This window comes from Solea solea, chromosome 14 (assembly GCF_958295425.1).
Source record: "Solea solea chromosome 14, fSolSol10.1, whole genome shotgun sequence".
Classification (NCBI taxonomy): Eukaryota; Metazoa; Chordata; class Actinopteri; order Pleuronectiformes; family Soleidae; genus Solea; species Solea solea.
The window spans coordinates 20276519-20291381 of NC_081147.1; the positions used below are offsets into that span (position 1 = coordinate 20276519).

Consider the following 14863-nt stretch of genomic DNA (forward strand, 5'->3'; position numbering starts at 1 on the left):
ACTCTGCATCTCTGCATCTCTGCATGGAGGTCAGGTCTGGCGAAAATGCGATATTGGCACGTGAGTTGCACCAGGGCTCTATGGCGCTCCCCCAAGACGAAACGTGATTAAGTTGCCAAGATTAAGTTGCACTGAATTTCACGAAACTTGGTGGGAACTTGTAATAGCCCAAGAAGAACAAAAAAGTCAATTGGGACCACGGCCTCAAGTCAACCATTTTGAATTTAGCGTCCATCTTGGCAATTAACACTGCAAAAAAATTAAAATCTGTACTAGTGTTATTGAATTGAATTCAGTGTATTTATCTATATGACTTATTTCCTTATTAAGGCTGAAGATAATTTAACTTGCAGCAGAGGCCTGATGTCTGGCTTCATGAAGTCAGAGACGTGTTGTATAAAGAGACAGAACAAGAGTTCTTAAAAACCAGTCTACCTGCTTATTAACTTGAAAATTTGTTTAGGAGGGGAAAAAAAAGTTGTGCTCTTTCAAAGATCAACAGGGTCACACTCGCACCATATATTGATCTTTCCTGTTTGCTGATGGTGTTTACTTCAGCTGGAACAACAGCCCGAGAGCCTCACCCTGCTACACGCATAGTCACAGATCTGCGACAAACTTGAAGTTGTCTGAATATGTTTAACATTGTTTTATCATCGTGTGGAGTGTGCACATTAACTGTGAGTGAGTCGGATTGTGCAGCTGGTTAATCAGACAGCAGGAAGGAAAAACTCCCTCCGTTGGTGGTGTGTTCTCTTTGGCTGGCTGCTTTGTTTTTATGCCTTTTCCTCCACATTTAAGATGCTCGAACTGCAATATATGTCAATTGTTAGGTTTCGTTTTTCGTTTTATTTGGCCAAGAACTTTTGTATATGAAGGCCTAACACATTTAACCTGTGTTTGGTCTACTATGACTATTTTTTACAACTTTAATCTAAAGCATAACTATCCTCTTATTGCCCCAATACTTCATGATATACTCTGTTAAAAGTATTTTTGTATACGGATGTAATTTTGTGGTATGTTTGTTTTTAGTTACAGTGTAATTCCTTGTTACTTCCAAAGTACTATCCATGTTTGGTAATGAGAATTACTATAGTGTTATAGATGCTATGGGAGCCATTGCAGTTTAATAGGAATTATTATGATTCCATTTATTTAAAATGGTTTTCAGATTTTGATTCGTTTCAACAGTAATTTTATAGTATGTTATATGTGTTTTCAGCAATATGTTCTCTCGTTGTTAATGTAACTGTAAAGAAAACAACTTATGTGTACATAAGTCGTTATTTATCAGATGAGATGAGAAGCACTGGTGAATATTGTGCTTGTGTGTTCCTTTTTTTGTTTGTTTTGTTTTTCATTCCGATCTCTTATTTTCAAAGCACCCGCCCATCATTTCCGGTATCACTGGCGCGTTACACGCAGTGGTTGCACTCGCAGGCTGACAACGCGATCCGCCCGCGGCTGCGCTGCTGCTGCTGCTGTGCAGACACGGAGACTCCGGCACGCAAACAAACGCACCGCAGCCGGCAGCGAGCGACCATGGCAGGTCCACCTCAGGAGCAGTTGGTGTGTCTTTGACAGAGAACAACGAGCGCATTCTTACGCTCCTTTAAACGGAACTCCCCCGGTGTGAACGGCGAACGCCCGGTGGAGTCTCGGTGCGACAAGGTTGAACTTTCCGCGATCCAGAACACACTGACGGTGCGCGGAGATCACAGCAGGCGGGCGGTGCGGTGTTTTCCTCCGGGTTAAGCGCCTGCTTTCACATACGGACGGTAACTCAAACAATAAAAGCCCGTGAAAGGGGGAGACAGAGCGCCGGTGGTGGAGCTGTGACACAGCCGAATAGCAGACATGAAGTCAGCGATTAACCTGGAATGATCGAGTTGGTGGAAAGTTTGGAAAGACAGCGCATTAAATGGAATCATTGCTAAAAACAGCCATTTCTGGAGTGTGATTTGGTCAGACGTGTTCACATCACCTCTCCAGCAGCACTTCACCGTAATCATAATGAATGAAGTGACCATGGAGGAGCAGGACCGGGAGATCTCGGACTTGGAACCGCAGGAGAACTCGTCGGTGGCGGCGGAGAACGGGGTCATGCTGGTGGTCAACCAGAGCCGGGTTCGCCCTCCCTTCAGCGTCGTGCTGGCCACCGTGCTCTACCTCGCGGAGTTCGTCACCGCCGCCGTGCTCTGCAGCATGTACAGCAAAACCAACGACGTGATCTGGATGGGCTTCACCATCACCTTCATGCTGGTGCCCGCTTTCATCATTCAGTTAACGCTCACCTTCATACACAGAGACCTGGGCCGGGACCGGCCTCTGGTCCTGTTCCTGCACCTGCTGCTGCTCGGCCCACTCATCAGGTTGGTGATAGGGGGGGGGGGGGGGGGTGTTGTTGTGTTAGCAGGGGTGTTGCTACTGGAAAAGCGGGCATTGGCCCCTGAGCTCATACGGTAGGGGGCCCTTGAGAGCAACGTAGCAACTCATTTCAATGTTATCTGTATCGCGTCAAATCACAACATGCATTATCTCGAGGTGCTTTACATAGTAAGGCCTCTACAATAGTGTAGAGATAAGAGAAACATATCACTTCACACAGTGAGGTAGCACTATAGGCATCAGTGCATGTACAGTATATATGCCCCTGGTTAAAAAGCGAATCCTCGTCCGGATCCTTCATTCCATTCCAGTAGCAACAATATCTCTTATATTCTTTAAAAGCTGAGCTGCACATGTTTGGGTACCAAGCATGACCTTCTTGGCATAATCCCATAATCCCAAGAAGGTGTCCATGGTGACTGTCTTCTTTGTTGTTCATTTCGACAAAAAAACAAAAGTGTGCCATCAACTATAGACTGGAGTGTTGTTCTACAGGGATTATAGGCAGTTTGACGTCTACGGTCCATACAGACTCAAACTTTAGTTGCGCTCACATTCGTCCACGATTGCCGGCTTTTGGCAGTGCTGTCGCTAAATACATCAGACTCCTCTGTTAAATATTGAGATTTTAGACATTTCCTTGCACAATGTTGGAGATTAACGCATGTTTTCAGAATGTTCACGTCTTTTTAGCTGATCTGCAGTTCGGCATTGTTCGGTTTCATTCCTGTGTCGGACGTCACGCTCATGACTCTTCCAGTGACGGCGCTATCGGACCAATCAGTGGCCGGCAGTCTGTCGATGTCACATTTTAGTATCAGCTCACCAGAGCAGGTAAAAAAGCACCAGGTACCCGGTCGAGCCGAGTCGTGCTAAAACTGTGCTCACTGTTCCGTTGTCCACCAGCATGAGAACCAGCCTGAGACATGGATGCCACTGTTTTGTCTTCACTGACTGGAAACTGAAGATGTTGTCGCTCTGTAAACTGCTGCTCACTCCCTACACAAAGTCCAAAGAGAAAAATCAGCAATTTTACAACATGGCTCACAGGAGTTGTTTATCCTCTGCTGCCTCCATTGGTGCATTCAAATATGTAAACGTGTGATTCTGGTGTTTGAAACCCTTTATCTGGATTCACTTAAGTGGCCCAAACGTATCAAACAAGGCAGCAGTAGACCAGGAGCTCCTGTGTCTGCCCACAAGCTAAAAACTTACTTAAACTGTCATAGATTTTATTAGGTGAGCATTTTAAGTGACTTAAATCAGCGCTGGCAGCCAAAAAGGGCAAACTTTGCGACACTCAGAAAAGTCAGTGCTGTAGTTTTTGTTTCAATACCTCCGTACAAACACACAACCAAAAATGTCAACTATCCCTTAAACATTTTCAGTTTCACATCTTCAGTCTCTCTACTGTATACGTTATTATAAATAGTTTCTGAAGCTAAGCAAAGAGTTTCCTGTTTACAGTGGCACACACACACGCTCAGTGTACCTGGTAAACCACAGATAGTTTTCATTTGAAAACATCATTTTTAGATGAAAGCCTAAGCCGGAAAAAAAATTTGTAGCACGTTTTGAAAATGTCACAACTTTATCGTTTTTGTTTGACTGACATTTATCTGTGTGAATAAACAAGAAACACACACACACCCTTTAATCAGCTATGTACTGGAGTCTGCACCATGTCAGATAACCGCATAACAAGGCTTAATGCCACTATGACTTTTTCTGCTTTGTAATTTTAAAGTGGCACCGTATGAAAAAGTGCGCTTGTGTCAAAAAGTCAAGTCAAGAAGCCCCACGGGTTCCTTTTGCTCACGAAAATCGCCCTGAAACCCACAAACGCTCGTTTGCGTTTTAAATCACCAACGTAGCACAAGCAATGTCACTGCTGGACATTTTCCAGATTGTTTGGACAAACTCTAATGTGTGTTTACAGCAGCTCGCCGAGTCTTGGTGTAGCGTATCACATGATCAGATATCACTGATCGTGTAGTAAATAAAAAGTACAGCATCTCCCTCTAAAGTGTAGAGTGGAAGTAGTCGGGTCCAAGTACCTGTAATCTTGCATCCGTCTTTATAAATACTTAATAGTCCTGTGCTGTATCGCATCATTATCTGTCTTCAGGGACGTCCAGTGTCCACTTTCCATTTACAGTGCAGAGGACAGTTAATGGGTTCAAACGTGGCCGTGTGTCGAGTGCAAACTGGTGGTTTGTGAGAGTGAAGATGACTCTGCAGTGTTTTATTGTTATGGATGGAGTGCAGACAGCAGTGGAACAGAGTCGAGCTCCAACAATTGGATCATTATTATAGTTGGTGAGCCAGCAGCAGCCATTTTAAAAACATCTTGATATTAAACTGAATATCTTAGGCTTTTGGGGAACAATAAAGAGGTAATTTTGAACCTTTTATACTTGATTTGCCTAATCAAGAAAATAAGTGACAGGTTAGTTAGTTATAAATATCTCTTAGTTGTTCTGTACTCCTTCAGTTTGCTGTTAAATACAGTGTATGGAATACAAATGGACAGTTATTGCAGTGGTTTATGAGAGCTGATATGATGCTGCAGCGTATGAGCTATATAAAAAAAATGCAATATACGCTGCTTTTCTGTATAATAATAATATACGTATAATAGTAACTAATCGATTAGTTTCCAACAGAAAACATCATAAACTAGTAAAACTTGTAAATATTCATGCAAAAATAGACATTTCATGACATCAATTTTAGTGTTTTAAAGCGGTGACTGACTTTTAATGCTTATTTTTCATGATAATTTAATCCTCTTGGCTGAGCAATACATCACAAACTGTACCCATGACATGTCATTGAAATATAAACCATTCTTTGTACAAATCTGAGTACGAGAACTCTTCTTTCATATTCTAAACGGCAGCCTTTGTGTTGTGGTAATTGCAATCGTTTCAAATCACAATTTCGATTCAAATTGAATGTAATTGTTCTGCCCTATCTCATACCAGTCATTAAATCACACTTCAGATTGAATTTAGGTGACAACAGGATGTGTGTGACTGAATGTGACATCGTCCATCACAACAGCTCCTCACGTCCTCTTCGATCGCAGTGTGTCGACTGTAAAAGCAGCCTGTCAAAGACACTGCAGAGCTGGCATCCGTCCTACAGAGACACATCCCTCCCATTTATGGCTTAGACGCTGCTCAGTTCGATGACCTCATCTGAGGCAGCCAGAGGCCTTGGTGCTGCATAGCAGTCCAGGCCAGACTGGGTCAGTGGGAGGGAGGTCAAAGAGAGGTGGTTGATGTTTACAGAATGGTCTCTATAAATAATACAGCCAGATTTTATTACTGGGAAAGCTAAAGGAGATAGCTAAGACTAATTAAAACGAGTGTTAATCTGAAGTGTGTGGAATTTACACTCACTTTCAGGGTGGATGTTTTCTTTGAATTGAGCCAGCTTGCACTTCAGTGTCAAGTGATCTCGGGCCGAGAGACCTGTTTGACGAACTGTGAGTCACGTAGGAAGGAGTGGGCGTGCGCTCGTACTTCACAGCCTTCAAATTCAAATCCACACGTTCTGTGCTTTATTTTGTCAACACAACACCCTGAAGTGCTGCTCTGAGTTTGCAGAAGCATCAGCCGAGTGAACTCAAGGGCGTGTCCTTTTTTACAGCCTGTTCTAAAGAAGAAAGACGTCGCATGCACAAATGCTTCTTGAAGGAATATACTGCACAGGACTCGATTAACGCCTTGTGTTTCCTTAAAACAGTTCAAATATAACAGTTGAAAAGGTGTAAAAACCTCTGTCACCTGTTGAAGAAATAAATAAAAATGTTGATTCAAGCCAATCATTTAAATTGTTTATTAACGCATTCGACATAAAAGCGCACAATGAATGTGTTAAATGTACAAAAAGATTTTAGGTTATTGATAAAAATATCATTGGAAAAAAGGCTTCAGCATTTGGTATCAGATTTAAAATGTACTACCCTCTTAAGTCATTAAGGACAAAAATGTCCACTTCCAAAAAAACGCTATAAAAATAGTTTTAGTTCATTTATGCGCTAAATCTTTTTCAATCGAATTCAGCCCTGATGAAATGCGTAAAAGATTTTAAAAAAAATTGTTAGATAATACAATTAAAATAGTCACATGTTCACTACCAGTTACTTCCAAGAATTTCCAGGCTACTGCTCTAACAACTTAAAAAATAACAGAGTGAAAATATGTTTAACATAAAGATCTGAACTGCATATTTTCAGGAGCGTGGGCGTGGCAAAATAAGAGGAAAAAAAAAAACATCAAAGATGGTCCTGCTGAAAAAATATGAGCATCTAAAACCAGAAGCAGCTGCATGTGTGCACTCTGCACTCTGCACTCTCTGGGCTTTATGGTCCCGCACACCCCATCCTTTTTGCACAAGAATGCATATGAAGCCATGACAATGAAACCACCCCTATTGTCACAACGGGCCTATGCTGCAATATTTGCTCCACCATCCTCTTGACGGGCAGTTATCATCTGTTACACTGCGCCATATTGTCTGTGATGCAGTCAGGAGACAAAGTGGAGGATTGTTATTCCGCTGCAGTTCACTGTGATCCGGTCTGCTCCCCTGCTTCACTTCTCACTCTTCTTTATCCCACGCTGCCCTGATGTAAAACAAATCACCTCTGCTCTCTCTCCTGACTCAGATGGGAGTTTTTCCTGTGCGACTTGGCGATGGTGCAATCTCTGGTCCTGTGACTTTACACGGAAACATACCGTACCACGTGTGCAAACAAAAGAGGAACTTGAACCTTTCGCGTTATGTGCACATGACTGCACATAAACCTTTTTTAAATAGTAATGTGCGTTTGAATCGACCGTAAGGCGCTGATCTGCCCCAGACTGGGCCTTGTCTCGACTTGAATCTGTAAGTACACTAACAAGGACTGAAACTACATAATTACTCCACTCAGCTCGGACCAGTCTCAGCATGCAGGCCTTTTTGGTGTCTGTGTTTCTAACCAAGTCCCCACAGGCTGATGAGGCTGTTTGTGTGCCTGGGGCAATCCCAAAAGACCTAAACAGGATGATCTTGCTAAAGGGTTGTTGAAAGAATTTCCTGAATGTTTTGCAACACTTAGGTCCGAGAACATCAGTATTTCAGTCGTCACTGGAGACTTTTTGCATGTGTGATGCAATACTGTGGCCACGTCAGCGTACACTGAGCAGCAGCAGCAGCAGCAGCAGCAGCAGCCTGTGGGTTTTCCTTCATATGAATCTATAAGATGCTGCCTTGGAAGTCAGCATATTGATTATTTTGGCTAATGCATTTATCAATGGTGCTGTTTTCCCTCCCTAAGTGAAATTCAGTCTGCCTGTCAGTCACTTTACAGAATCCTAAGTGCACTCTGGCTCAGGGTCTGCCTCAGCTCGCTCGCTGTGCGGCCATATTTCCGTTGAAATGGCGTCACAATATCAGGTCTTTGTAGCTTCTCTGTTGTAAACCTTGTACTCTGAAGTAGAGGTTGATTGATTTGTGTTTTTCTAAGGTCGTTTTCACACCTACGAGTGGGGACTCGGGCTCAATTTGCTGGAGTTTGCTTTCCAACTTTGGCACTTTAGTGAAAACGAACTGAACCTTCTTGAATGATGTATTCCACTCCTCGCCTGAGGGGGTGCTGCATCAAGAATTACTGAACAAGAAAACTTGCTCATCTGTTGGCCATTTCTCCCGGCTATTGTTCTACACGCACCTATGTATGTTTTGGTTGCGTTTACCCACAATGCCCTGCGTTTGGTTCATTGAAAGTGAACCGAGACCAACGTTTTTAGTCAAAATTTTTAGTTTTTAGAGGTCGCTTCTTTGGTGCAGATCAGAGTTCGGTTGCACGTTTACACCTCCCCCCAAAAAAACTGACTTTCCGAGCAAACAGACTAGGATTCGATTAAGAAGGGCTGGTGTGAATGCACCCCTACCCTGACCCTGCAGACCTGTTCTCCCCTCTATATCAGTCAAACAATAACACATTATATTTAAAATTGCTTCTTTCTTTCTTTTTCTTTTATTAAAAAAAAAGGTCCAGTGTGTAAGTATTAGTGACATCTAATGGTAAAACTGCAGAGTGTAACAAATGGACGACTTATCCGCTTGTTTACATTGAAAGCTTCCACCATAAAACACACACTCAGGTTTGTGTACTTCATGCCACCGCAGGACAACGGCCCAGTGAACAGCGAGATCTTTTGTATTCCGTGTAGACTCCCATTCATGCAGGTCAGAGTTCAACAAAACCTCTACAACCTGATGCTTTACAGCAGCGCTCTCAAACTTACAGTACGTGGAGACAAAAAAAGACATGGAAATAATAAATATTTATGATCACCTTTCACATAATTTCCAAATAAAAGTGTTGGAATTATTTATAGTTCACAAAAATCATACGGAAATAACTTGATATCTAGTGGTGGGCCGCATGAAATGGATTGGGGGGGCTACATGTGGCCCGCGGGCCGCAGGTTTGGGTCCTGTTACTTCTGCTAATTTAATCTGTTTGGGTCCTGCTACTCCTGCTAATTTAATCTGTTTGGGTCCTGCTACTCCTGCTAATTTAATCTGTTTGGGTCCTGCTACTGATTCCATGACTTTTGGCACAAATACATTGAAAAGGTTTATTCTGAGACTATGAAAACCAAAATAATCTTGTTTCAAAGCGATAATTCACTTTTACGAACAAACTTAACTGTAGTATATTCAATCCATGCCAATAAACCCTGCTAAAGGTTACACCCTGTACCTTTTTAGTTAAACTTAAAGTTTTAGTGCAATTCAATCTGCTGGTGCTGACACAATAATCCGATGACGATTCAGTCGTCCTCGACAGTGAAACTCATCTGCCTTATCAATTTGGGAGTGAATGCACTGTAACTGTGTTTGTGATTCACGAGATAAGAGCCTGCTTTCATTTGCCTTTTCACTCTCTGACATTTGGGTTAAAGAGTTGAGGGGAAGGAAGTGAAAAGTACAGTGAGAAGCAGCTGCAAATGTCTGACCGCCGCTGACTCCACGGGGTCAGGACATGGAGAAGCAAATCCATGTGGGAATCCGTGAGCAGCCTCCCTGTTCTCAGTCCAAAGTTGGAGGTTGTGGAGTAAAGAGAAAACATTCCAGCTCGGTGATGTGAGCGTTGGTGCGGCAGTTAGGATTCTCACAGGGTTGGGTGTTTTGTGTGTGTGCGTGTGTCAAACACAGATGTGCACAGAGTTCCAGTATTATTCAGGGATTATAATGTTTCCATGTTGTAGCTGGCAGGTGCAAACCCTGCACTTCCAGTTCAGGTAGTTTCCTTGGTGCAGCATGGAAATGTGGTTCTAAACTAATTAGAATAACCTTTTCGTCTGGGTCAAGTTGGAACAGGAGAAACATTAAAAAAAAAAAAAAAAGCACATTAAATCAACATTTGTTCAGGACGTATTCACATGCTCTGCTTTGTGCTTCTTGAACAGAACCTTATTCTTTCAGCTATTGAAAAAAAAAAAGAGGTTTTCCCCGCCTCTCCTGAACAGATTTCCCAGTGTGACTGAACACAGGGAGCATTTACCTTGCAAAGGTTATGAGAGCCACACCTAGAGCTTTTGAGGTCTGAGACACACACACACACGTGTGTGTTTACGTTCCTCTCACTGCCCTCTGGTGGAGCACAAAGAAGGTTCTGTTGATGAGATCAGTGCTGTGACCAAAATACACTCACAAATGTGTCGTTTTAAAAGCAACACTGTGTTAACTTGGCAAACTGACCATCGCTAAAACTGTGGGAAGTCATTTTATGTTATGTAATGGAACAATACTTTCATAATAAGCATTCAGCATCATGTAAATCAAGAGAGAATTAGTCTTCTGCACTTACAGTATGCAGAAGGAAATCTGGCTCATGTTTAATATCAGCTCTTCTGTAACTTGGACTAGTGGAAAGTTTGCCCTCCAAAGAAAAGTTCAGTAATTCCCACATAGTGAAGTTAGATTATGTTGAAGCGAGAGATAACATGACTCTATTATTATTTAGTTTACTTTAATTTCTTTGGTTATTTGTTTCATTTTCTGGTCAAAATGTACTCAGCTCCACTCCGATCACGTCCCCTGGTATATAAAGTAGAACAGTCTGGTTTTCCTCCACCAGAGGTCTCTTGTCACGATTATTATTGTGATTTGGGTCACACAGTAGTTTGTCTTCTATAAAGAGTGGCTCTCCACATAGACACTGCTTTATATTATATCATATGTTAACAGTTTGCCAGTGTGCTGGTATTTACAGTAGATTCTGATTTTCCTCCAAGTACCAGATTCTGACTTTAATTCTAAGAAGTCAGAATTCAAAAAAAAAAAGGTCAAAATTGTAGGAAAAAAAGTTCAAAATTCTGACTTTAATTTTGAGAGAAAAGCCAGAATTCTGACTTTTGAAGTTTGTAGATCTGAAATATACTGATATACTAAACTAAACTAAACATTTGAGTTGATTCTGAACCATTTGTAACCTGGAGATGATGGAGTTTCACAGATAAAGAGTTACAATAATCCAATCTGTAGAAGATGAATGTGTGAATTGTTGTATTCTAAGTCTAAGGCAACATTATAGACCTCGTCTGCCACTCTTTAATTTTAAACTTGCATTGTGCTGCCCTCTGTTGGTGTGAAAACACGACTACACTCTCACACACACTCCTCTCTCTTCTCCTCAGGTGTTGCGAGGCTCTCTGGGTCTACTTCAAGTCCGGTAAAAAGGAGGAGCCGTACGTCACCATCTCCAGGAAGATCAGTCTGAAGAAGGGACAGAAGATGCCCATGGAGTGGGAGATCGGTCAGTCGGAGCGCAAACTGGCCACTCACAGGAACGCCTTCAAACGCACCGCGGTCATTCAGGCGTTCCTGGGCTCCACGCCACAACTGACGCTGCAGCTCTACGCCACCATCCAGGAGAAATACATCATGCCTTTGAGAGGTGAAGCTGATTGTTGCTTTCTGTTCTCTTATACTTGTATTTAAAAAAAAGAAAAAAGAAATAGTAATTGTGTTATATCCTCTGATCTATGTTCTTGGCAAACCTGACTTTAAAACCTTTTTAGAAGATTGAATTTGGTGATTTTTAGCTGACTGTGCACTCCAGTCACTGCCAGGTTTACAGTGGATGCAGTAAAGGAAGGGCAGAGGATTTTTGAATAACCTCAAATAACCTGCGTTTTAGTGTCTGCGATGATCAACAAGTGAATCGTCATATCGGATAAAACATAAAGAGAGCGTAGTCACAGTGAACTAAAACACTGGTAAACGTCTATACCAGTGTTCTAGAACATATTATCAAAATGATTTATCATCAGTACTCAGTTTTAGATTTATTTAATTATTATTTATTGCACATAAGAGGAATAACAATAAATACAAATACTACATATATATGCATAGATTACATGAAAAATAGACATATGAGGAGAAAAGTACAAGGAAAAACAAAAGTGTGGGAAAATGAGTGGTGCAAATAGGATTAAGGTCATATACGATATGACAAAATTAAAAAAATAAATAAAATGTTTTTTATTCTGATTTAAATTCTGAGAAACAGGTAAAAATTCTGACTTCAATTCTGAGAAAAAAGTAAAGATACTGACCAATTCTGTGAAAAAAGTCTGAATTCTTCAAAAAGAAAGTTAGAATTCTGATAACTCTTGTGTCTGACGGTGCCTTGTGTCTGGCGGTGCCTTGTGTCTGCGTCCACAGTGGCTCTGATGATCATCACCCTGATCTCCATCACTTACGGGGCTCTCGTCTGCAGCGTCCTCGCCATTCAGATCAGATACGACTCATACAAGGTGCGCCTGCGTCTCCCGGCGTACCTGTGCATGATCGTGTGGAGGGTTCTGGAGATCGCCACGCGCGTCACCGCTCTGGTTCTCTTCAGCACGGCGCTCATGCACTGGGTGATCCTCGTCGGCATGGTCAACCTGCTCTTCTTCTTCTTCCTGCCCTGGGCTGAGTTCTGGGCTAAGAAGGGCTCGCTGACCGAAGGCGTGGAGAAGAACTTCTCTAAGTTGGGCACCACGGTGGTGCTGTGTGTCTTCACGCTGCTGTACGCCTGCATCAACATGTTCTGCTGGTCGGCCGTGCAGCTGGACTTCTCCCATCGGGAGCTCATCGACAGGAAGCAGCGCTGGGACCGCCTGGCCGCCTACTACTGTGTACGCTTCGTGGAGAACTTCCTCCTCATCGCGCTGTGGTACTTCTTCAAGTCGGACTTCTACGAGTACGTGTGTGCGCCGCTGCTGTGCGTCCAGCTGCTGATCTGCTACAGCCTGGCCGTGCTCTTCATGCTGCTCTTCTACCAGTTCTGCCACCCGTGCAGACGCCTCTTCAAACACAACATCCACGACTGTCTGCACTGCGTCTGCTGCCACAGGAGGGGCAGCGGGGCGAGGGCGAGGCGGGGCAAGATGCCGCCCTCGTACTCCACCGCTGCCACCATGGTGCTGGTGCCCGAGGAGCCGCTGGAGCTGCTCGACCCCCAGAACACTCAGCCCCGCGAGCAGGGCGATCGCGAGACTGTGGACATGATGGAAGCAGCCTGAAGGTGGCGCTCTGCAGAATCAACACGTCAAAGCAGGGGGGCGGGGGGGAGGGAATACGTCTGCAGCTGCACGGTTCGTCCCCTCGAACAAAGCAAAGAGTAGTTTTTATATGAAAACAAGGATGAATTTGGGAGGATTTTAGAGAACAAACTTTTGCCTTTTTTTTTTTTTCACTGTGAGTCCAAAAAAAAAAACGTTGACCCCACTCACACACTCACACAGGGTTCTGAGAGGGATTTGGTTTTTACCCACACGCTGGTGACCTTCACAACTCCGTCTACTGAAGAATGCTGAGATATGAGGGGATGCACAAAGGCCGCCTTGAGCGAGCAGCAGTGGGCGCGAGGTGCGCCACTGAGCCAGGTGTGTGGGAAATGTGCCAAGTGTCCAAAAAAGACTTAAATGTGGGACGATCTGGGGTTTCTACTTCCTGTCGGAGTTACCGTGATAATGCGCGCTCTGTTTTGTCTTTTGCACATGTTTACGTCTGCACTACACACAAGAAGAAAACAAAGAACAGCAGGAAGGCAAGAAAAGGTGTAGGTTTTGTCTTCCTCATACCCCGACTGTGTGAACCTGCTGTGACACTACGTGCCTCGTGTTGTTCACTTTCCAGTCTGACTGCTTTCAAAACAAAAGGCTTTGTGGTGACTGCATGTCGGTGACATGACTCCTCTTGAAAGGGAAAACCAGACGCGTGCTCTTAACAAAAGGAAAGCAATGAGTTTCATTTGCCGACGCGTTAACAACAGCTTCTTTCTTTCGCTCGTTGTTGTTATTTTTTGTGTGTTTGTCTCTGTCTGTGCCTTGACTACTACTGTATTACTTGAAACGTAAATAAAATTTAAAAAAAAAACATTTCCTGTTTCATTCATTGTATATTGTGTTGTATCGAGAGGAGAAATAGGAAACATGAGGAATATTTAAGTAAACAAGTATTGCGCCTCACACAGTAAAGTAGATAGATAAGATAAGGCTTGTTTTCTGAATCATATGCTTCGATGACGTCCATGACATGTTTTCAGTTCCATCACAAACAAAAATCTTTTAAAATCAAGTCACTGGGTGATATTTATTAACCACTTTAACATTGGGCAAATCATGTGCTTTTTAAAGTGTAAGTTTACAAGGGTAAAACGGGATACGCAAAGCTAAAACTAAAATAAAATAAAGGCAAAAGACAAATAAAACCAAGAGGACACCGTCAAATGAAATTTAATTTCCTTCAAATCTAAACCGAGCTGGTAAAAGTTTTGGTTTACAAAAAGTTGCACGTTTTGGAACGTACGAAGTGACACTGGTGTATATACACTTGTATAATAATCCATGTGAGGATTACGGTCAATCTCACAACGTCAACAACATCAACAACGACGACAGGAGACATTCAGACTTCAGGAAGTCGCCAGCTATTCTCACTTCCTGTTATTGAAACGTGGGGAAAAAAACTATAAATATCTGAGTGTGTTCACCTGTAAAAAAAATGTAATCACTGTTTACCTGACAAATCTTAATCTGTTTTATAGGAACAGGCTTGGTGGCCTCATTAAAACTGTCTGAAACTGATCTGGGAGGAGTCAGACTCACCTGACATTCATTCATTCATTTTTATTTCTTTTTATTTATCACTGGGAGTTCTGCTCTGACTGCCTGAGTGGCTGCTCTCTGGACGCCGTTTCAGGACAGATGTGAGGACGATGAAAAGACTTCATGTCTCCTTTATTCCGAGAACCTATTGTAATCCTTCAGATTATTATTATTGTTATTATTGAACGCCGACTAGGAGCCGATTTTGGCGATTTCGCACTAATGGTATTTGAACGAACTAGTCCTAGTTTTTGTTTGTTATTTGTTTCATTCACACGCCGGTCAGAATTCCCTCAGCTCCG

At 42.7% G+C, this 14863-nt stretch overlaps 1 protein-coding gene across 1 annotated transcript; it reads left to right on the plus strand.

Annotated features, from left to right (window-relative positions):
• Positions 1–1388: 1388 nt before the first annotated feature.
• Positions 1389–13844, plus strand: xkrx (XK related X-linked). The gene is made up of 3 exons (XM_058650283.1): positions 1389–2375; positions 11097–11356; positions 12130–13844. The coding sequence occupies exons 1-3, from the start codon at positions 2017–2019 to the stop codon at positions 12972–12974; spliced, it is 1464 nt and encodes a 487-aa protein (XP_058506266.1). The 5' UTR covers positions 1389–2016; the 3' UTR covers positions 12975–13844.
• Positions 13845–14863: the final 1019 nt, after the last annotated feature.

Bases quoted from the DNA above. Each gene is read 5' to 3' on its own strand.
- xkrx (XM_058650283.1), top strand. From the start codon at position 2,017: ATGAATGAAGTGACCATGGAGGAGCAGGACCGGGAGATCTCGGACTTG. The intron at 2,376-11,096 runs GTTGGTGATAGG...TCTTCTCCTCAG, and splicing joins CTGCTCGGCCCACTCATCAG to GTGTTGCGAGGCTCTCTGGG. The intron at 11,357-12,129 runs GTGAAGCTGATT...CTGCGTCCACAG, and splicing joins ATACATCATGCCTTTGAGAG to TGGCTCTGATGATCATCACC.